This window comes from Ranitomeya imitator, chromosome 2 (assembly GCF_032444005.1).
Source record: "Ranitomeya imitator isolate aRanImi1 chromosome 2, aRanImi1.pri, whole genome shotgun sequence".
NCBI classification, from domain to species: Eukaryota; Metazoa; Chordata; class Amphibia; order Anura; family Dendrobatidae; genus Ranitomeya; species Ranitomeya imitator.
The window spans coordinates 393925744-393950320 of NC_091283.1; the positions used below are offsets into that span (position 1 = coordinate 393925744).

The 24577-nt window shown below is 51.0% G+C and overlaps 1 protein-coding gene across 1 annotated transcript in view; it reads left to right on the forward strand.

The window, feature by feature from the left end:
- The first annotated feature begins 383 nt into the window (after positions 1-383).
- Positions 384-24577, forward strand: part of LOC138667044 (uncharacterized) — a 38752-nt gene continuing 14558 nt past the window's right edge. Inside the window, exons 1-6 of the mRNA XM_069755297.1 lie at positions 384-437; positions 662-811; positions 941-1120; positions 1203-1326; positions 1409-1506; positions 4558-4669. Of these exons, the coding sequence (XP_069611398.1) occupies positions 411-437; positions 662-811; positions 941-1120; positions 1203-1326; positions 1409-1506; positions 4558-4669 (691 nt within the window). The 5' untranslated portion in view covers positions 384-410. The remainder of the gene's footprint in view (positions 438-661; positions 812-940; positions 1121-1202; positions 1327-1408; positions 1507-4557; positions 4670-24577) is intronic.

Sequence of the window (24577 nt, forward strand, 5' to 3'; positions counted from 1 at the left end):
GAATTTTTATCACTAGTCATTTTGTCTGCCATGGGATTTTCTTGTGTAAATACTGATGAAAAAAAGTCATTTAGCATATTGGCTTTTTCCTCATCCTCATCCACCATCTCACCCAGACTATTTTTAAGGGGGCCAACACACAGCATTGCTACATACACATTGTACATACATGGCTCAGCTACATACACCTCATACACGCACTACTTCGCTCCGTACACCTCGTACACACGGCACTGCTCCATACACACTGTAAACACCTCCGGACCCCACACATAAATTTCCCCTCATCCACCAGCACCATGACAACCAGCAGAGTCCTGCAGACACTGAGAGGCCCCTGATCATGTGATCCCTGACTCCTCCCCTCCAGTGACCTCATCACAGGTCCTGTGCGCACAGAACAGCCATATATGTGGAGTGCGGCTCTGCAGGTGGAGGTAGGTGCTGAAGATTCCCCATTACTGGGCGCAGGGGACATTAACCCCCTCAGTGCTGAGCCTGTGATAAATCTCTGTATGTGACTATAATGGGACTATGTGTTATACCGGGGGCAGGACGGGGCCATGACTGGATGTAGTGATCATGTGACGCCGGTAACAGCTCCGGAGATTTCTTACATGGGATCTTTATGATGTTCCATCATCATCTTCTCCCCATTCAGGTCCCTACAATATCGGATCCTCTCAGTGGAGATCTTCTATATAAGAGAATTCTCCTGAGTGACGCTACAAGGATGGATAGGGACAGGGACAAGATGGCGGAGAGGATATTACACCTCACCCTAGAGATCCTCTTCCGGCTTACTGGAGAGGTGAGAGATTCTGATGACGTCACATTACATCATTCTTATCTATGGGAATAACAGATGGACAGAACTGGAGAGGTGAGGACTCTGGAAATGTCTGTAGTGAGGTTTATTAATGTGTCTCTCCATAACCAGGATTACACAGTAGTGAAGAAGACCTCTAGTGAGCGCTGTCAGGCCCCTGTGTATGAGAGACAGGGAAGACCCCTGAGCCCAATCACGGTGCCTCCACCTCACCCCCTGACACATGAGGACATCAATGACCAGAAGATCCTAGAACTCACCTACAAGATGATTGAGCTGCTGACTGGAGAGGTGACACTGCTGGGAATACTGGGACATTATACAGTAACGCTATGGAGGGATCTGGGGATGACGGTATCATTGTATGTGTCAGGTTCCTATAAGGTGTCAGGATGTCACCGTCTATTTCTCCATGGAGGAGTGGGAGTATTTAGAAGGACACAAAGATCTGTACAAGGACGTCATGATGGAGGTTCCCCAGCCCCTCACATCACCAGGTAATAGACAGCACTAAATACACACGGCCTATAATTATCTGTATGTAAAGAATGAATTCAGTCCTGTATGTGTTTCCTCCAGTTCAATCCAGTGAGAGGACAACACCAGAGAGATGTCCCCGTCCTCTTCTTCTACAGGACCGTAAACAAGAAGATCCCGATGTTCCTCAGGATCATCAGGTAGATGGAGAGAAGGTGTCATGAGATCTTTCCTATGATGTGTAGAAGGCTGCTGTGAAGGTCTTGTGTTCAGTTTTGTTTTATCCAACAGTATTTTACACTGAATGGACAATGTATTAGAGACACCGGCACTTTCCAGATTTGATCTTCATTGTGTGGAATGAGACCTGTGATCCCGCAGTGTAGTATGAATTAAAGTGATGAATTTCTATTAAAACTGGAAGACAGAGTGATCTGAGCGACTTCCAACACGGGCATTGGTGCTGTATTAGCCAGGACCAGTATTTAAAAAACTACCAACCTTGTGGTTATTCTCCTTGCAATGTTATCAAGGCTATACTATGAATATTGTGATTATATATAAACATTCAGCATCAAAATTTAAGGTTGGTGTAGGATACATTAATAATGTGTGAATGATATTTAAAGAAGTTGTCCACTAATTGGACAACCTCTCCTCATACCCCTCGCTTCACCCCCATTACATAGTAAAGCCTATACTCCCGTCACATGGCATCGCCATTCCCGTAGTGTCGGCACCCGCTCTCTCCGGGGCTCTCATGCAGTTTTGCAACACATGACGATAGCGCCCAATCAGTGGTGGCGTCACTGTCCTCACCTTTGTGCGTTTTCAGCCGGAACAGGAAATCGGTGGGGTCTCAGGACCCAGACCGGCACCTATCTGCTCAATATTAAAAGGCTCAAAAAGCATATTAGATGTCCCCAAACGTTAAAAAGTACTCCTAGTATGCATTTCATTTATTAAATGTTTGTGTATATAATAATAATAATTTTTATCTTTATAGCACCAACATATTCCTCAGCACTTTACAATTTTAGGAGAGACTTGTACAGACAATAAAGACCTTACAGAATAAGCATAACTCGGATATCAAAAGGAGTGGGGGCCCTGCTCGCAAAGCTTACAATCTATGAGGAAATAGGGGAGACATGAAAGGTCACTGGTAAAATGCGCTTATACTGTACAATAGAGCCATAGTATACTAAATAGCGTATGCACATAATGCTGCATGAACTGTTCGCCAGCCAATATATGTACAGTACAGACACACAGGGCTATTAAGTGCATTAATTGCAGGGTATAAATATACTCACCACCTGCTGCTCTCTCTGGTGTCCATCGCCGTTCTTCTCTGATTTCCAGTGATGTTAACGTTCTCCAGACTGTCCAAGTCACACTGTGCTCTGCAGGATCCGGAAGTAACCTTTCTCAACAGAAACCTTTGGAGCATCAAAACAAAGCTTCATTAGCTTTCATTGTAAAAGATGCTTTAGGCTCACACATAGAATATATAGTAGTTGCAAGTGCGGTCACTGAGAAGCAGATAATATCGTCATTAGAGTTAGACACCGGAGAAATCAGTAGGTGACTATATTAGTACACTCACACTACATTGCATGCACATATACACACAATTCATGAATAAGAAATGTAGTAGAAGTGCTTCATAGTCTGATGTTGAATGGTAACTACAACTCTCATCATCGCCTTATCATTGTTAAAGGGAACCTGTCACCCCGTTTTTTCGATATGAGATAAAAATATGGTTCAATAGGGCCTGAGCTCAGCTTTGCTGCCAAAATACCTTAGTAATCTCTCTGTTTTCATATGTCAATCACGCCAGTCCGGTCCGATGGGTGGGGCCTAATCGCTGTCTCTTCCCACCGCTCCTCATCGTGTCAGACGTAACTAGATCTGTGAATACCACAGATCCCGGTCAGTTTCTGCAGTTGCGCATTCAATTAGCCTCAGCGCCTGCGCAGTATACTTTGACCAACTGTGGGCAAAGCATGAAATTATTATTGCGCATGCGCCGGCTTCTGACCCTATGCTCTGTGCCCCAGAAGCACAGAAAGACTTCCGGGGCACAGAACGTCAAGGAAAATGAGTTGAATGCTTTGCCCACTGTTGGGCAAAACATACTGCGCACTCGCGAAGAAGATTCGTAGAGCAAAGCCGGAGGTGGGGAGAATTGGCGATTAGACACCGCCCATCGGACTGGAGCGGGGTGATTGACATATGAAAACGGAGAGATTACTAAGGTATTTTGGCAGCAAAGGTGGGGAATCCGGGGATATGAAAGGTACTGATGTAAAGCTGAGCTCTGTCCCTATTGAACCTTATTTTTATTTCATATCGAAAAAACGGGGGTGACAGGTTCCCGTTAAGGACATAATGCGAGTTGCAAGTTCATGCTATGCAATTGTATATGCCGGAGGCTAAGCTGACATTGAATTTGGTTTATGTACTAAGATTGGTGCTATATTCCTGTACTGATCATGATTCCGATGCTGTATTTATGTTCTGACAATGGAAGTGGAGATGCATTAAAATATTGCTCTGTTAATCTAGACATGTACTGATGATGGATCTGGTGATCTATACATGTGCTGCTTGTTGTTCTGATGCTGTATTCATGTACTGATGACTCTCCTGGTTCTGTATTTATATTGTGCTGGTGGTTCTGGTGATGAATGCATGTCCTGATGTTGGTTCTCATCCTGTATTAGTGTTGATTTAGTAATCTTTAAATTACTGATACAAGATCATTATAGGGTCAGTGTGCTGTTCACCGCACACATGAACAATACAAAGACTAAAAATACAACTGTCTGTATGAGGCCAGATATATCAACAGGATCTGTATTCTGCCATCAGATATTATCTACACTGACGTCATCAGTCAGAGGCATCAATACACATTAAACTGTCAGTGATACCCCTTGGAATCAGCAGGTTAGGCCGACATTACTCTAATGTGTATAGGGGACTTTACTACCTAATAAAGGGTATGTGCAGCCTTAGGGTATGTGCTCACGATGTCTTTTAGCCGTCTGCAGACCCGTTTTGCAGATGGGTTCCAGACAGAATTCCCCTTAAAAATACAGTGTATGCACATACCCTTATTCTGACTACCCAGTTGGGAACATGACCATTTAAATTGCTAAAAGGCACTATGATGTCATTTTTGGTTGCCATTTTCATTTACTTTTTTTTAACTCAATTTATGCAACTTCTCTATCTTTCAGGGACTTGTCCAATATTATTTTCAGGGTGAAGATCTGGCCCATATTAATACTACAGAGACATATGTGAGGGGTGATGAGCGGGGTAAGGAGATTCCTACAGATAACCGCACAGGTGAGTAGTGACCATTAAATGCAGAGAAGTCGCTGGATGGTATAATTATCTGTAAAATTTTTCAGGGTCTGTTATAGGTAGGTTTTTTTTATGTGGATTTTACACCTAATGATTTATCACTAGAGATGGGCAGACACCTGGATGTTCGGGTCTGGCGGGTTTGGCCAAACAGTTACAAAAAGTTCATGTTCGGGTGCCAGAACAGTACCCGAACCCAGATCCCATTAACTTGAATGGGGGGCCCGAACATCCAGTGTTTGCGGCTCTGTAATGTGCAAGACAGCGCGCAAACACCACTTCTGATTGGCTTTGAAATCATCCCCGCCGGTCAGAGAGCTGCGGTTCCCACGCTGTCAGAAGACAGCGTGAACGCTCACCTGTGATCGGAGGTATAAAGATTACCTCCTGTCACTGGTGTCAACTGGTGGGACAACTGCTCCCATTATCCTACACCCGCTGCCGCTAATTTCAGCGAGAGCAGGAGCAGCGGATAGGAGTATTCATCAGCCGCTCCTGCGCTGTAAAAAATAATTAAAAAAAAACAGCATGGGTTCCCCTCTGTTTTTGTTAACCAGACAGGCAAAACTCACAGCTGGGGGCTGCAATCCTCAGTTGTCAGCTTCAGCAAAAGGCTAGTTATCAAGAATAGAGGGGTCCCCATGCTGTATTTTTTGATTATTTAAATAAATATTTAAAAATATGGCGTCAGGTCCCCCCCATTAATGACAACCAACCGTGCTAAAGCAGACAACTGGGGTTGGTATTCTCAGGCTGGTAAGGGGCCATGGATATTGACCCCCCCCAGCCTAAAAATAGCAGCCCGCGGCTGCCCAGAAAAGGCACATCTATTAGATGCGCCCATTCTGGCACTTTGCCCGGCTCTTCCCACTTGCCCTGTAGCGGTGGCAAGTGGGGTGATAGTTTGGGGGGTTGATGTCACCTTTGTATTGTCCGGTGACATCAAGCTCCGAGGTTAGTAATGGAGAGGCGTCTATAAGACGCCCCCATTACTAACCCCATAGTCACATTGTAAAAAAACACAGACACCCAATAATTGAAAATATCAAACAGATTCCTTTAATAATCTTAATTAAACCATACTTGCAACCTCGCAAAATTCAACCAAAGCCCTCGTTCTCCTGTAATAGACCAAAACTAATAAAACAACAATATACCATACCTGTCTGTCGTTCTCTCCCACGCCGTAATCTATGTCTGGGGGAAAAACAGTTTTCAACCTGGACGGTGCCAAGATGAGACTGTCCAGGCTGAAAACCACTGGGAAATGAACTGCTGCGAATGCAGCATCAGTGACTAGCGGAACTGCGGTGACCTCTGTGAGATTCCTGTTAGCACTGTGGGGGAAAACTCTCACGGTGTTGGCGTGATGTCAGCAAGGTCACCGCAGTTCAGCCCAGCTGGGAACGGAGCCTCGGTGACTGTAGGTACCCGTGATGGCGTCACTTCCAGTCACTGAGGCTTCGCTCGCAGCAGTTAATTCGGTGGAAGCAGGCAAGGTCGTAAGTATGGTTTAATTGAGATTATTAAAGGAGTCTATGTCATTTTTTCAATTAAAGGATTTTATTCTGGCTGTGTCTTTATTTGCCATATAACTATAGGATTAGTAATGGATAGGTGTCTTATAGATGCTTCTCCATTACTAAGCCGTGAGCTTGAGGTGACATCAATCCCACAAATTTGAACCCCACTTGCCACCGCTAAAGGGCAAGTGGGAAGAGTCGGGCAAAGCGCCAGAATTGGCGCATCTAATAGATGTGCCTTTTCTAGGCAGCTGCAGGCTGCTATTTTAGGCTGGGTGGGGCAATATCTGTGGCCCCTTACCAGTCTGGGAATACCAGCCCTCAGTTGTCTGCTTTAGCAAGCTTGCTTGTCAAAAATGAGGGGGACCCCACACGGTATTTTTAATTATTTATTTAAATAATTAAAAAATACGGTGTGGTGACCCGTCTATTCTTGATAACTAACCTTGCTGATGCTGACAGCTTATGGTTGCAGCCCCCAGCTGTGAGTTTTGCCTGGCTTGTTATCAAAAATAGGGGGAAACCCGCACCATTTTTTTTTTTAAATTTATTTACAGCGCAGGAGCAGCTGATCAATACTCCCATCCGCTGCTCCTGCTCTCGCCGTTATTAGCAGCAGGTTTTGGATGATGGAAGCAGTTGTCCCATCAGCTGATACCTGTGACTGGAGGTAAACTTTATACCTCTGATCACAGCTGAGCGCTCCCGCTGTCTTTTGACAGCGTGGGAACAGTGGCTCTCTGATCGGTGGGGATGATTTCACCGCCGATCAGAAGCGGTGTTTGCCGAGCTGTCATGTACATAACAGCACGACAAACACCCAGTGTTCGGGCAGACGAACTCGAACATTAACACGGACTTCCAGGTGAAGTTCAGTGTCCGTGCCCAAACAGTAGGTGTTTTTTATGGACGATGAACTTTACTGTTCGAGTTCGCCCATCTCTATTTACAGTGGCGTAACTACAAAGTGAGGGGCCTCGATGCGAACTTTCAAATGGGCCCCCCCCCCCCCCCCGCGCCAAAATACTTCCCACCGAAATTCACATTTTCCCTATTCATTTCGCACACTATAGTTGTGTTGCAATGTTGTATAGTCTGCCCTGTAATCGCTGAGAAAAATGATTTTATAACTAACCTGTCCCTATAGTAATATGTCCTCCCTCGCTCTAATTCCAAGCGCACTCCCGGCGTTTGAAATCTGTGTGCTGTTTCTTTCTGGTATGACGCTGTAGTGCATCATTTCCGGACCTGTGCAGTGTGGGGGTGTATTGGGTGTACTGGTTGGCTCCGGAGCATGCGCACTGCACATTCTGACGCTGGCGAGTACACGCAATACTCCCCCACATTGCACATGCTGGGCTCTGCCCACAGCCGTGTACCATTCTTCCCAACTCGGAAATTTACAGCCTGTACACACACGGCTTCGCTCCGAGAACCCGTACACACACGGCTATGCTCCCTACACCTTGCACACACGGCTTCGCTCTGAGAACCCTGTACACACGCGGCTCTGCTCCGTACACCTTGTACACACGCCGCTCTGCTCCGTACACCTTGTACACACGCGGCTCTGCTCCGTACACCTTGTACACACGCGGCTCTGCTCCGTACACCTTGTACACACGCGGCTCTGCTCCGTACACCTTGTACACACGCGGCTCTGCTCCGTACACCTTGTACACACGCGGCTCTGCTCCTTACACCTTGTACACACGTGGCTCTGCACCTTACACCTTGTACACACACGGCTCTGCTCCTTACACCTTGTACACACGCGGCTCGCTCCTTACACCTTGTATACACACGGCTCCGCTCCGTACACACGGTTCTCCGCTCCGTCCACCCCGTACACACGCGGCTCCGCTCCATACACCTCTAAAACACGCAGCACCACTCCATACATACACGAATCCGCTCACCTCTTTCACCCTCGGCTCAGCTTTGTAGACCTCGTACACACCTGACTCCGCTCCGTACACCTCGTACACATTGCTCCACTACACACATACACGGCTCCGCTCTGTACACCTTGTACACACACGGCTCTGTTACATAAACATCCCCTCATTCAGCACCATGACAATCAAGCACAGCAGAGTCCTGCATACACTGAGGCCACTGATCATGTGACCCCTGACTCCTCCCCTCCTGTGACCTCATCACAGGTCCTCTGCGCACAGAACAGGTAGGTGTGTGTGTGGGTGTGTCAGGTGTAAGCAGCACATCAGCACTTTACAGCTGCAACTGCACTTCACTCACCAGCTGCTACCTTCCATCTCTCAAGCTTCAGTCAGTGACACGCCCTTCTGCTAGGTCACATGTCCTTCACGGACATGCCCACTCGCCGCACACTGCTGAAAGTCTGGGGAAGCTGTGGGCGTGGCCAGCAGGATGCGTGCCTGACTTGTCTCCTTTGTTTCCCCTGCTACTTGTTTGCTGGACTGGGCGGGCCCTGAACCGCAGTTATTACGCCCCTGTCTATTGATCACTAAAGCAGAAAAAAGCCTTTTTGCACTAGTTAATATAATTGTCTCTCTTCTTTAGAAAGGAATCTTCTGTGTTCAGAGTCCTGATGTCATGCATCTGGGTTCAAACCCCTGAGCTAGTGTTCAGGGCTGCCACTAGAAATTTCGGGGCCCCATACTGGCAAAATTTTCGGGGCCCCCTTGAGACTCCGCCCAGGCTCCACCCCAGCCCCGCCTCCACACTCCACCCCTCGAACTGTCCACAGACCCACCGCTCTCTCTTGGAAAATCTCCACTTCTCACCTATCACACATTAACAGTTCCCATCACCAGATCACACATATAGCTGCAGCTTTTGTTTTGGTCAAAAGATTTTTTTAAGCCGCCACCATAACACGGTAGACACTTTTGGCCGGGCCCTACTCTGCTGTAACCTATTAAATATTTGTTAAAATATGCAATACAATTTAGGTATATTTTTATTTATTTTTCAATTTTTAAAATGACCAATAATATCACATACAAAGAACAAATACCACTACACCATGACCAGATGACATATTACCACCACAGTGATCGAATAATATCACATACAAGGAACAAATACCACAACACCATGGCCAGACCACATATTACCACCACATAGTGACTGAATACTACAATTCTGATCAGTAATTAAAAAAAAAGCACCATACTATCACCATAAGTGCCATTATACACAGGAGATCTGTACTTGGTATGCAGTGTATGTGTACAGATAATACAGTGATCACTAGTGAAATTATACACAGGAGCTCTGTATATAGTATACAGTGTATAGTGTCAGTGTATAGGAAACACACTGACTCACCAGTGACGTCTCTAGGTGAAGTCCTTCATCCAGCACAGACCGCCATCATTTCATCCAGCCAGGGCTCGTCTCTGCAGGAAATAACACAGTTATCTCGAGCTCCGCTTGTAGAATACATTACTTACTTTTTCACAACTTCTACATTACACCACATGAAGAAAAAGAGGCGACATAGTGTCACTCTATACACTAACAGGACCGCCCCCTCATTTAAAACAGTATACTCAAAAAATAAAATAAATACATCACTGCAGTAATAATATCCCTAAATTAGCCCCTATGGTAATAATATTCCCCATCCTGGCCACCGTGTGTCTCATTCCTGGCGTCAGCCATATGTTCTCCCATCCTGCCCTCATGAGTATCCATTCTACCCCATGTGATCTCTCCATCCGGCCCCATCTGTCTCCATCATATCCATCCTGCCCCATGATCCTGCACGATCTGTCTCGAATCATGCCCCATGTCTCCATTCTGCCCCCTATGTCTCCAACCATGCCCCCGTGTCTGCAATCCTGCCACTTGTCTCCATTCTGCCCCATCTGTCTCCAATCCTCCCCCATCTGTCTCCAGTCATGCCCCCATGTCTTTCATCCTGCCCCGTGTCTCCAATCATGCCCCGTATCTCCATTCTGCTCCATGTCCAGCATTCTGCCCCCGGGTCTCACAGTCTGCCCCTGTGTCCAGCATTCTGCCCCTGTCACTGTGTCCAGCATTCTGCCCCTGTCACTGTGTCCAGCATTCTGCCCCTGCCACTGTGTCCAGCATTCTGCCCCTGCCACTGTGTCCAGCATTCTGCCACTGTGTCCAGCATTCTGCCCCTGCCACTGTGTCCAGCATTCTGCCCCTGCCACTGTGTCCAGCATTCTGCCCCTGCCACTGTGTCCAGTATTCTGCCCCTGCCACTGTGTCCAGCATTCTGCCCCTGCCACTGTGTCCAGCACTCTGCCCCTGCCACTGTGTCCAGCACTCTGCCCCTGCCACTGTGTCCAGCACTCTGCCCCTGCCACTGTGTCCAGCACTCTGCCCCATCTGTGTCCAGCACTCTGCCCCATCTGTGTCCAGCACTCTGCCCCATCTGTGTCCAGCACTCTGCCCCATCTGTGTCCAGCACTCTGCCCCATCTGTGTCCAGCACTCTGCCCCATCTGTGTCCAGCACTCTGCCCCATCTGTGTCCAGCACTCTGCCCCATCTGTGTCCAATCCTGCCTCATCTGTGTCCAGCACTCTGCCCCCCCCCTGTGTCCAGCTTTACTGCCCCCCCCTGTGTCCAGCTTTACTGCCCCCCCGTGTCCAGCTTTACCCCCCCGTGTCCAGCTTTACCCCCCCGTGTCCAGCTTTACCCCCCCGTGTCCAGCTTTACCCCCCCGTGTCCAGCTTTACCCCCCCGTGTCCAGCTTTACCCCCCCGAGGTCCAGCTTTACCCCCCGTGTCCAGCTTTACCCCTCTGTGTCCAGCTTTACTGCCCCCCCGTGTCCAGCTTTACCGCCCCCCCGTGTCCAGCTTTACCCCCCCTGTGTCCAGCTTTACCCCCCGGGTCCAGCTTTAACCCCCCGTGTCCAGCTTTACCCCCCCGTGTCCAGCTTTACTGCCCCCCCGTGTTCAGCTTTACCCCCCCCCCCCCGTGTTCAGCCGTGTCCAGCTTTACCTCCAGCCGTGTCCAGGTTTACCCCCCCACCTGTGTCCAGCCGTGTCCAGCTTTACCCCCCACCTGTGTCCAGCCGTGTCCAGCTTTACCCCCCCACCTGTGTCCAGCCGTGTCCAGCTTTACCCCCCACCTGTGTCCAGCCGTGTCCAGCTTTACCTCCAGCCGTGTCCAGCTTTACCCCCCCACCTGTGTCCAGCCGTGTCCAGCTTTACCCCCCCACCTGTGTCCAGCCGTGTCCAGCTTTACCTCCAGCCGTGTCCAGCTTTACCCCCCACCTGTGTCCAGCCGTGTCCAGCTTTACCCCCCACCTGTGTCCAGCCGTGTCCAGCTTTACCCCCCCACCTGTGTCCAGCCGTGTCCAGCTTTACCCCCCCACCTGTGTCCAGCTTTACCTCCAGCCGTGTCCAGCTTTACCCCCCCGCCTGTGTCCAGCTTTCTGCCCCGGATCGCCGCTCTCGATAAAAAAAAAAAAGGTCTACTTACCTGCCGCGCTCCTGCTCTCTCCAGTCCACGCAGCTGCACGTGCAGTCGCCGGCGACTGACAATGACGTCAGACGCCGGCGACCTGCACGCTGCGGCTGGCGGCTGTTAACTATTGACGTGCGGGCGCGGGCCCGCACGTCAATAGCGTTATACAGCTGTAGCGCCGGCCGCCGCTAAGGGCCCGGTTCAGCCTGCGGCTGCCGGTAGGGGCCCGGTGAGCAGGTAAGAGGGGGCCCGATGCGGGCCCCCTCTGCTCACCGGGCCCCATACGCCAGTCACGGCTGTAGTGCCCTGATGGCGGCCCTGCTAGTGTTCTTGTGATCAAGTTCTCTGGTCACCGAGCCACAGCAGACACACCTGTTCTCTGGGTGTTTTAGTTTCTGTTGTCCTTGTTGCAGTCTTTTTAGGGTAACAGGTGTTTTTGTTTTTTTTTTCTCACTTGTCTGTCCTATCATGTTTTGGGTGCGGCTTTATATATCTTCCCCTTGCTTGTATTTCCTGCTGGTGATAGTCTCATTTGGATATCCAGTCATACTGCTGTAGTTTAGACGATCTCTGCAACTGCAGAACATGAATCCTGTTTGCTTATTCCTAAAATGGAACAGAAAAGAAAACTCGCAAACACAAGTGTGAACACGGCCTGAGGCTGTTAGCTAAAAATGGAGAGGTCTGATTTTCTTTTGATTTGTAGAGTAAACTTTCCCATTTTAGTGAATGTGTCTGTGAGAAAGCTGATAACACTCAGATGTCATCAGTGTTGTCATCTGAGTGCTGTCCGTTTGTCAGGATTCCCCTGACCGCTGCCACCAATTTGTCACGATTCACACCGTGACCGTCACCCCTACGTCACGGGTCGGGGTGACTTTGGGCCAACAGACGGCTATCACATGTGCAGGGGGGCTTATCTTAGTTATCCCTCCACTCCACAATGTGATGAAACAACACACCCAAGGCTATTGACCTCTTAGTTTACAGCAGGGGCTTATTTTAGGTATCCCACTGCTTTTCCATATCCCACGAACTGCAGGGATTTATGTATATCCCGCTTACAGTTCCACTTAACACTTGCAGATCTCTGGCGCCCCCTTACTCTCAGGTCAGATTAGGTACTGCACCCTGGGTAATTAGTCGCCAGAAAGGCTGCCTGCTATGTACTGGCTATTGGGCACGCTGCAGCGACGCGATAAACTACTCCCACTCAGGCAGGAACAATAATTATCAACGCCGTAGTCGCTACAACATAATCCCAAAAGTCAGCACACTATCGCTGCCACCAGCTTCGATTAAACGGGTCCGAAGCTAACCCAACACAACAGTAGCGTATTTCCCTTCAGAAGACTTAGGGTACGTTTAGAGCATGGAGAATGAACTAATATAAATATTATATCCCATAAAAATTAGGCAGTGCTTTATCAAAAATATTTTATAAAGATGTTACAAATGAGACAATTGCAAATATGTACAAGGGTAATTATGAAATAAACAGGGATTAAATGAGAAAAGGTAACACTCACATGTTCAAAGCATGGCAGGCAACCATACGTCCCAGCTCATTGGACGTGCTGCTGGCTTCAGGAGGAGACAAGAAATCAAGCAGAAGTGACTCCTCAGAGCCTGCCAGACACTTAAAACCTTAAGGCTGTGACATCACAGAAAGGCTGGTTTATCCAGACCCTCCTCTCTCTACATTCTGACTAAACTTTAAACTATTCTCTCTAATTTCTATAACTTCGCTACAAAACATGTCGTAGTCATAACAAACCCATCATTCATCTCGGATTCACGTGGGCATTCTAATGAGATCAAATATGTCCTATCTGTGATACATATTTACAGAGAAATCCCTACTTCTTTACCAGATGGAGTTAGAAGCCCGTGTTTCGCGGGATGGGTAGGTCCACCGAGTGCGACCAAGGATATATATTTTCGTGTTCGTAACGTAAACATTGTGCATAATATCTTACAAAAACCAAACAAAGAATCTTTCATGGATCCTAGAAGTTTCTAGTTCACTTATAGCTGGACAAGAGCTTACACGACAGGAAATGCCGGTCGTAAATACCTTTCGGCCATAAAACTCCCCCCAGTACATTGGCAAAGCAGCTCTTGGCTGAGTGAAAGGGAAGGGGGGCTTGTTAGCCCACAGCCTTGAGCAAGAGAGCTACTTATATGATATTTCATACCATATCGTGACACCTCCCCCTTTTGGTGTGCGCTAGGGAGGCAGAACTCCCCGGTATGCCTCCATGGGCACCTCAGTAGGTTCACCCTGGCGGGAGAGTCCATCTGCATTCCCATGCTCTTTGCCCATTTTGTGTTCAATGGTGAAGTCAAACTGCTGAAGGGCAAGGCTCCAGCGTAGCAACCTGCCGTTGGTTCCACACATGGCGTTTAGCCAGCGCAGAGGGTTGTGGTCGGTCACCACAGTGAAGGGGCAACCGTACAAGTAGGGCTGCAAGCGCTGCAGGGCCCAGACTATGGCCAGGCACTCCTTCTCGATGGTGGAGTAGGCCACTTACCTCGGCAAAAGCTTCTGGCTCAGGTATAACACGGGGTGCTCTTGGTCCTCCAAGTCAACCTGGCTGAGCACAGCACCAAGGACAAACTCGCTGGCGTCGGTCTGCACCAAGAACGGTCGACTGCTGTCGACTGCTTTCAACACAGGGGCGTTGCACAGTGCGGTTTTCAACGCCTGGAAGGCCCCCTCACAGCCATCTGTCCAGTTGACGATGTGGGGTAGCTTCTTCCTGGTGAGGTCTGTCAAAGGTTTTGCCAGGCTACTATAGTGCTGTACAAAGCGCCTATAGTACCCTGCAGTGCCCAGGAAGGACATCACCTGTTTCTTGGTCACGGGAGTGGGCCAGTTCACGATCGCGCCCACTTTCTCCGCCTCTGGCTTCAGGGTGTTCCCGCCTACCCGGTGCCCCAGGTAGTGAACCTCCCTCATGCCCATCTGGCACTTTCCCGGCTTGATAGTCAGTCCTGCTTTGTGAATTCGCCTGAGCACCTCCTCGAGATGCTGCAGGTGTTCCTTCCAGGAGGGACTGAAGATGGCAATGTCATCCAAGTACGTCACGGCGCACTTCTCCAGTCCCTGAAGCAGGAGGTTGACCATCCGCTGGAAAGTGGCAGGGGCATTCTTCATGCCGAAGGGCATGACCGTGGACTCGTACAGTCCGAAGGGCGTGATAAAGGCGGACTTCTCCTGCGCCTCGGGGCTCAGGGGAATCTGCCAGTATCCTCTACTCAAATCCATTATTGTCAGGTATTTTGCGCCAGCTAACCTATCCAGCAGCTCCTCGATGCGCGGCATTGGGTGCGCGTCAGAGGCTGTGATGGCATTGAGCCCCCTGTAGTTCACGCAGAACCGGGTGGTCCGGTCCTTCTTTGGCACGAGAACTACAGGTGATGCCCACGCGCTCTTCGACCGTCAACTCACCCCCAGCTGTAACATCTCATCGATCTCTTGGCGCATAATCTGCTGCACCTGGTCAGAGATTCAATAGGGTGTTCGCCGTAGTGGGGCGTGATTCCCGGTGTCCACCTTGTGGACGGCTAACTCAGTCCTCCCAGGTCGGTTGGAGAACACGACCCGGAAGGGTTCCAGTGTGGTTTGCAACTGCAACCGCTGGGGTTCCGTTAAGGAGGCGCTTACCTCCACGTCCTCGATGGACCCATTGGCCTTGGCTTGGGCTAGCATGTCCAGGAGGGTGTCTTCCTCCCCGTCTTCGGGCACGCTGCAGACCGTTAGGACGAAAGGTTCACGTTCGTGATGAGCCTTCATCATGTTGACGTGAAAGGCCTTTCGCCTACCCCGAGCGTGGTCAAGCGTGACCACGTAAGTGACCGGGTTGAGCTGTTGGTGGACGACGTACGGGCCCTCCCAGGCTGCCTGAAGCTTATCCGTTGGTACGGGGACCAGCACCCACACCGTTTGACCCACGTGGTAGGTCCGCTCCCGGGCGTTCTGGTCGTACCAGTGCTTCTGATCAGCCTGAGCCTGCGTCATGTTGTCATGCACCAACTGCGTCAAGGTCTGCATCTTGTCACGGAAGCGCATGACATACTCCACTATGGACACTTCAGAAGGGTTCGGCTCCTCTTCCCAGGATTCTCTTACCAAACCAAGGGGTCCCCGGACTCGCCTGCCATACAGGAGCTCGAAGGGGGAGAATCCAGTCGAGGCCTGCGGAACCTCTCGGTAAGCGAACAGCAGGTGTGGGAGGTACTGCTCCCAGTCACGCCCTTGCGTCTCAACCAGCATGCGTAGCATCTGTTTGAGGGTACCATTGAAGCGTTCACACAAGCCATTGGTCTGTGGGTGATACGCACTCGATACCAGGTGCTTCACCTGCATTCTCTTACAGAGAGCCTCCATTAGGCGAGACATAAATTGGGTCCCTTGATCAGTAAGCATTTCCCTGGGAAATCCTACACGTGAAAAGATGGCCAACAGGGCATCCGCCACCTTATCTGCCCTAGTTGAGGACAGAGCTACTGCCTCTGGGTACCGGGTAGCGTAGTCTACCACAGTAAGGATGTATTGCTTTCCAGAGCTGCTGGGGACGGCCAGCGGGCCCACAATGTCCACCGTGATCCTCTGGAAAGGCTCCTCTATCACTGGCAAAGGGATCAGGGGAGCCTTAATAGCAGGCCCCGCCTTCCCCACTCTTTGACAGGTGACACAGGAGCGGCAGTAGTTTGACACATCTGTCCCCATCTTAGGCCAATAGAAGTGTTGAGACAGCCGGGCCTTAGTTTTGCTGATCCCCAAGTGTCCAGCTAGCGGGATCTCATGGGCAATCCGCAACAACTCACCCCGGAATTGCTGCGGGACGACCAGCTGTCTTTCCCTCAACCACCCCTTTTGTGATTCTCCGGGTACTGTCTCCCGGTACAACCTTCCTCGTTCCCAGAACGCCTTCTCCTCATCAGTCTCGGAGAAGAGCGTCCCAGCAAGTTGTCTCAAACTCTCTAGGCTCGCATCTGTGTGCAGAGCGGCCTGTAACTCCTGGCTAGGGGAAGCCAGCAGTGATGTCAGGGTCCCTTCCCCACGGGAACCCTCTTGGACCTGCTCTGGGTCCAGGTTCAGTCACAGTGATGACTGAGGAGGGTCCGGAAGGCAGACAGTTATCTGCGCTCCGGGCACTCTGACTGCGGGTGACAGCAGCTACGTAGGCTGTCTCCCTGGGGGTTTCTACAGACCCATCAGCCGGCGCTGCTATGGGCTCTACCTCCCCATCCACCCCCAACACTCCAGGGGCAGTGCTACTTATGGGCCAGTTACCTTCCTCGGTGGCACTGGTCACTCTCATGGCGTCACCTTTCTCACGGTTCCCATGCTGCTCCCCACTTCCTGTAGCACCAACACTTGCCCCTGTTAGGGGTTCCTCAGCCGTCTCACTCCGCAGAGCGACGTGGCTGGGCACGCCTGTACCTATGGACACATTAACCTTCACAGAAAAATCATTATCAGGTTCAGCTGGCACAGGTACAACATTTTCACCATCAATCCTAGGAAAAAAATGGTTATTAGATGCATCATTACAAGATAAAGCATGGTCAGGTAACCCATGCGATTTCCCGTCATCATCATCATCATCATCATCAGGGTTAACTTTACCCTCATTAGTAGATTGGGGAGGGGTGTCAGGGACGTAGTATGCAACCATCCTCCCCAAATCAGTCCCCAACAAAACATCAGTGGGCAAATTATCAGACAGCCCCACTTCCTTCACCCCGCTCCCGGCACCCCAATCAATAAAAGCCCAGGCCATCGGTAAGGGACAGCTGATGCCCCCAATCCCAGTGACAGTTAGGGTTTTCCCCGGAATGATTTCTTCAGGGGCCGCCAGTTCGGGTCGGATGAGGGTTCGTTCAGCCCCGGTGTCCTTGAGGCTTGTAGCAACATGGCCTCCCACAGTGACGTGCTGTACGTTGTCACACACCCTCCCAACCACACCACCCACCAAAAGAACTGCTGCATTAGGCCCTGGGGCCTTGGCTGGGGGGTTCTTCGGCCTGTCTGGACAGAAGGTACTGATATGCCCAGGCCGCTTGCAGTAGTAACACTGGCGAGGTTCGGTGGTAGGTCTGGTGTTGTTGGCCACAGGGCCAGGACCTCTGGTGTGTTGGCTGGCAGGGGTACTGGCGTTAGGTGCAGGCTTACCCCCTCTCCAGCTGGTGGTGACTGGCTTCCGCACTTCCGATCTACGGTTGGCCTCATAGGCATCGGCAATCTGCACTGCTTTCGTCACGTCTTTGGGTTCTCTGTCCATCACGAACTGTCGCACCTCAGCTGGGCAAAGATGAAAGAACTGGTCTTTGATCATCAGGTCTCGCAGCTGTGCAAAGGTGGTCACTGACAGTCCTTGGGTCCACTGGTCAAAGTGGGTCCCCAGTCCATGCACCACATCACTGTAACTGTAGTGTGGGCCACGTTGGAGGGTCTGGAACTTTCTACGGTACACCTCGGGTGTAAGCTGGTACTTGGCTATCAGAGCCTGCTTGATGGCCTCATAGTCACCATCTTGTTCTTGAGGGAGGGCAGCAAACGCCTCCAGAGCTTTGCCTTTCAGCCCTGGTGTCAGGTATCGGGCCCATTCTTCTGTAGGCAGCCGGTACTGTCTGCAGGCTTTCTCAAAGGCCCGCAGAAAAGTGTCCAAGTCTCCGTCCTTCTCCATAACAGGGAAGGGATCGGGCCGGGGCTTAGGTATCTGAGCGCTGCTGGGCTCACGGCTGGACTGGGACGACCCCTGCATTTGCAGTCGGGCCATCTGCAGCTGGTACTCCCGCTCCGCTTGGGCCTCTCTCTCGGCTTGCTGGGCCTGGGCCTCTCGCTCGGCTCGGGACTCGGCCTCCTGCTGGTATTGCTGAATCAGCTGCCGACATCCCTCATGGTCGTCAGTGGGGAATTCTTTCAAGGCCGCCTGCAGGTGGGGGTCCAATTCACCCGGATTGCTAACAGGGCCAGCATTCAGTGGTTGGACCTCTGCTGCAGCACCTCTGCTCGTGCTGGCTTCTGCGGCCTCTGAGCTCTGAGAGCGGTCTAGAGCGGCTTCTTATTGCACCAGATATGCGACCAGTTGGGCTTTGTTTTTGCTTGCAAAGTCAATGTGCTGTGTCTTGCATAAGGCAGTAAGGGTGTCTCTGGTCTGCTGCTCATAAAAGGTTTCTCCCAGCACAACCATGGTTGCCAAATAAAAGATAGGACAGAAAAACGAAGAGAAAGGGAGGGGATAATTACCAGTACGCAATTGTCTCAAGACTAATAAAACACTGAGTTCGTTCTCCAAACTTATTTGCGCAGAGTCCTCGCAAGAACTTTCTGCAAGTTTTTAGTGAGAGGAATGATTACTCAAACCAAATCACTAATGCTCTAATATCCCACCGCCTTGCCACCAATTTGTCAGGAATCCCCTGACCGCTGCCATCAATTTGTCACGATTCACACCGTGACCGTCACCCCTACGTCACGAGTCGGGGTGACTTTGGGCCAACAGACGGCTATCACATGTGCAGGGGGGCTTATCTTAGTTATCCCTCCACTCCACAATGTGATGAAACAACACACCCAAGGCTATTGACCTCTTAGTTTACAGCAGGGGCTTATTTTAGGTATCCCACTGCTTTTCCATATCCCACGAACTGCAGGGATTTATGTATATCCCGCTTACAGTTCCACTTAACACTTGCAGATCTCTGGCGCCCCCTTACTCTCAGGTCAGATTAGGTACTGCACCCTGGGTAATTAGTCGCCAGAAAGGCTGCCTGCTATGTACTGGCTATTGGGCACGCTGCAGCGACGCGATAAACTACTCCCACTCAGGCAGGAACAATAATTATCAACGCCGCAGTCGCTACAACATAATCCCAAAAGTCAGCACACTATCGCTGCCACCAGCTTCGATTAAACGGGTCCGAAGCTAACCCAACACAATAGTAGCGTATTTCCCTTCAGAAGACTTAGGGTACGTTTAGAGCATGGAGAATGAACTAATATAAATATTATATCCCATAAAAATTAGGCAGTGCTTTATCAAAAATATTTTATAAAGATGTTACAAATGAGACAATTGCAAATATGTACAAGGGTAATTATGAAATAAACAGGGATTAAATGAGAAAAGGTAACACTCACATGTTCAAAGCATGGCAGGCAACCATACGTCCCAGCTCATTGGACGTGCTGCTGGCTTCAGGAGGAGACAAGAAATCAAGCAGAAGTGACTCCTCAGAGCCTGCCAGACACTTAAAACCTTAAGGCTGTGACATCACAGAAAGGCTGGTTTATCCAGACCCTCCTCTCTCTACATTCTGACTAAACTTTAAACTATTCTCTCTAATTTCTATAACTTCGCTACAAAACATGTCGTAGTCATAACAAACCCATCATTCATCTCGGATTCACGTGGGCATTCTAATGAGATCAAATATGTCCTATCTGTGATACATATTTACAGAGAAATCCCTACTTCTTTACCAGATGGAGTTAGAAGCCCGTGTTTCGCGGGATGGGTAGGTCCACCGAGTGTGACCAAGGATATATATTTTCGTGTTCGTAACGTAAACATTGTGCATAATATCTTACAAAAACCAAACAAAGAATCTTTCATGGATCCTAGAAGTTTCTAGTTCACTTATAGCTGGACAAGAGCTTACACGACAGGAAATGCCGGTCGTAAATACCTTTCGGCCATAAAACTCCCCCCAGTACATTGGCAAAGCAGCTCTTGGCTGAGTGAAAGGGAAGGGGGGCTTGTTAGCCCACAGCCTTGAGCAAGAGAGCTACTTATATGATATTTCATACCATATCGTGACACCTCCCCCTTTTGGTGTGCGCTAGGGAGGCAGAACCCCACGGTATGCCTCCATGGGCACCTCAGTAGGTTCACCCTGGCGGGAGAGTCCATCTGCATTCCCATGCTCTTTGCCCATTTTGTGTTCAATGGTGAAGTCAAACTGCTGAAGGGCAAGGCTCCAGCGTAGCAACCTGCCGTTGGTTCCACACATGGCGTTTAGCCAGCGCAGAGGGTTGTGGTCGGTCACCACAGTGAAGGGGCAACCGTACAAGTAGGGCTGCAAGCGCTGCAGGGCCCAGACTATGGCCAGGCACTCCTTCTCGATGGTGGAGTAGGCCACTTACCTCGGCAAAAGCTTCTGGCTCAGGTATAACACGGGGTGCTCTTTTTCCTCCAAGTCAACCTGGCTGAGCACAGCACCAAGGACAAACTCGCTGGCGTCGGTCTGCACCAAGAACGGTCGACTGCTGTCGACTGCTTTCAACACAGGGGCGTTGCACAGTGCGGTTTTCAACGCCTGGAAGGCCCCCTCACAGCCATCTGTCCAGTTGACGATGTGGGGTAGCTTCTTCCTGGTGAGGTGCGTCAAAGGTTTTGCCAGGCTACTATAGTGCTGTACAAAGCGCCTATAGTACCCTGCAGTGCCCAGGAAGGACATCACCTGTTTCTTGGTCACGGGAGTGGGCCAGTTCACGATCGCGCCCACTTTCTCCGCCTCTGGCTTCAGGGTGTTCCCGCCTACCCGGTGCCCCAGGTAGTGAACCTCCCTCATGCCCATCTGGCACTTTCCCGGCTTGATAGTCAGTCCTGCTTTGTGAATTCGCCTGAGCACCTCCTCGAGATGCTGCAGGTGTTCCTTCCAGGAGGGACTGAAGATGGCAATGTCATCCAAGTACGTCACGGCGCACTTCTCCAGTCCCTGAAGCAGGAGGTTGACCATCCGCTGGAAAGTGGCAGGGGCATTCTTCATGCCGAAGGGCATGACCGTGGACTCGTACAGTCCGAAGGGCGTGATAAAGGCGGACTTCTCCTGCGCCTCGGGGCTCAGGGGAATCTGCCAGTATCCTCTACTCAAATCCATTATTGTCAGGTATTTTGCGCCAGCTAACCTATCCAGCAGCTCCTCGATGCGCGGCATTGGGTGCGCGTCAGAGGCTGTGATGGCATTGAGCCCCCTGTAGTTCACGCAGAACCGGGTGGTCCGGTCCTTCTTTGGCACGAGAACTACAGGTGATGCCCACGCGCTCTTCGACCGTCAACTCACCCCCAGCTGTAACATCTCATCGATCTCTTGGCGCATAATCTGCTGCACCTGGTCAGAGATTCAATAGGGTGTTCGCCGTAGTGGGGCGTGATTCCCGGTGTCCACCTTGTGGACGGCTAACTCAGTCCTCCCAGGTCGGTTGGAGAACACGACCCGGAAGGGTTCCAGTGTGGTTTGCAACTGCAACCGCTGGGGTTCCGTTAAGGAGGCGCTTACCTCCACGTCCTCGATGGACCCATTGGCCTTGGCTTGGGCCAGCATGTCCAGGAGGGTGTCTTCCTCCCCGTCTTCGGGCACGCTGCAGACCGTTAGGACGAAAGGTTCACGTTCGTGATGAGCCTTCATCATGTTGACGTGAAAGGCCTTTCGCCTACCCCGAGCGTGGTCAAGCGTGACCACGTAAGTGACCGGGTTGAGCTGTTGGTGGACGACGTACGGGCCCTCCCAGGCTGCCTGAAGCTTATCCGTTGGTACGGGGACCAGCACCCACACCGTTTGACCCACGTGGTAGGTCCGCTCCCGGGCGTTCTGGTCGTACCAGTGCTTCTGATCAGCCTGAGCCTGCGTCATGTTGTCATGCACCAACTGCGTCAAGGTCTGCATCTTGTCACGGAAGCGCATGACATACTCCACTATGGACACTTCAGAAGGGTTCGGCTCCTCTTCCCAGGATTCTCTTACCAAACCAAGGGGTCCCCGGACTCGCCTGCCATACAGGAGCTCGAAGGGGGAGAATCCAGTCGAGGCCTGCGGAACCTCTCGGTAAGCGAACAGCAGGTGTGGGAGGTACTGCTCCCAGTCACGCCCTTGCGTCTCAACCAGCATGCGTAGCATCTGTTTGAGGGTACCATTGAAGCGTTCACACAAGCCATTGGTCTGTGGGTGATACGCACTCGATACCAGGTGCTTCACCTGCATTCTCTTACAGAGAGCCTCCATTAGGCGAGACATAAATTGGGTCCCTTGATCAGTAAGCATTTCCCTGGGAAATCCTACACGTGAAAAGATGGCCAACAGGGCATCCGCCACCTTATCTGCCCTAGTTGAGGACAGAGCTACTGCCTCTGGGTACCGGGTAGCGTAGTCTACCACAGTAAGGATGTATTGCTTTCCAGAGCTGCTGGGGACGGCCAGCGGGCCCACAATGTCCACCGTGATCCTCTGGAAAGGCTCCTCTATCACTGGCAAAGGGATCAGGGGAGCCTTAATAGCAGGCCCCGCCTTCCCCACTCTTTGACAGGTGACACAGGAGCGGCAGTAGTTTGACACATCTGTCCCCATCTTAGGCCAATAGAAGTGTTGAGACAGCCGGGCCTTAGTTTTGCTGATCCCCAAGTGTCCAGCTAGCGGGATCTCATGGGCAATCCGCAACAACTCACCCCGGAATTGCTGCGGGACGACCAGCTGTCTTTCCCTCAACCACCCCTTTTGTGATTCTCCGGGTACTGTCTCCCGGTACAACCTTCCTCGTTCCCAGAACGCCTTCTCCTCATCAGTCTCGGAGAAGAGCGTCCCAGCAAGTTGTCTCAAACTCTCTAGGCTCGCATCTGTGTGCAGAGCGGCTTGTAACTCCTGGCTAGGGGAAGCCAGCAGTGATGTCAGGGTCCCTTCCCCACGGGAACCCTCTTGGACCTGCTCTGGGTCCAGGTTCAGTCACAGTGATGACTGAGGAGGGTCCGGAAGGCAGACAGTTATCTGCGCTCCGGGCACTCTGACTGCGGGTGACAGCAGCTACGTAGGCTGTCTCCCTGGGGGTTTCTACAGACCCATCAGCCGGCGCTGCTATGGGCTCTACCTCCCCATCCACCCCCAACACTCCAGGGGCAGTGCTACTTATGGGCCAGTTACCTTCCTCGGTGGCACTGGTCACTCTCATGGCGTCACCTTTCTCACGGTTCCCATGCTGCTCCCCACTTCCTGTAGCACCAACACTTGCCCCTGTTAGGGGTTCCTCAGCCGTCTCACTCCGCAGAGCGACGTGGCTGGGCACGCCTTTACCTATGGACACATTAACCTTCACAGAAAAATCATTATCAGGTTCAGCTGGCACAGGTACAACATTTTCACCATCAATCCTAGGAAAAAAATGGTTATTAGATGCATCATTACAAGATAAAGCATGGTCAGGTAACCCATGCGATTTCCCGTCATCATCATCATCATCATCATCAGGGTTAACTTTACCCTCATTAGTAGATTGGGGAGGGGTGTCAGGGACGTAGTATGCAACCATCCTCCCCAAATCAGTCCCCAACAAAACATCAGTGGGCAAATTATCAGACAGCCCCACTTCCTTCACCCCGCTCCCGGCACCCCAATCAATAAAAGCCCAGGCCATCGGTAAGGGACAGCTGATGCCCCCAATCCCAGTGACAGTTAGGGTTTTCCCCGGAATGATTTCTTCAGGGGCCGCCAGTTCGGGTCGGATGAGGGTTCGTTCAGCCCCGGTGTCCTTGAGGCTTGTAGCAACATGGCCTCCCACAGTGACGTGCTGTACGTTGTCACACACCCTCCCAACCACACCACCCACCAAAAGAACTGCTGCATTAGGCCCTGGGGCCTTGGCTGGGGGGTTCTTCGGCCTGTCTGGACAGAAGGTACTGATATGCCCAGGCCGCTTGCAGTAGTAACACTGGCGAGGTTCGGTGGTAGGTCTGGTGTTGTTGGCCACAGGGCCAGGACCTCTGGTGTGTTGGCTGGCAGGGGTACTGGCGTTAGGTGCAGGCTTACCCCCTCTCCAGCTGGTGGTGACTGGCTTCCGCACTTCCGATCTACGGTTGGCCTCATAGGCATCGGCAATCTGCACTGCTTTCGTCACGTCTTTGGGTTCTCTGTCCATCACGAACTGTCGCACCT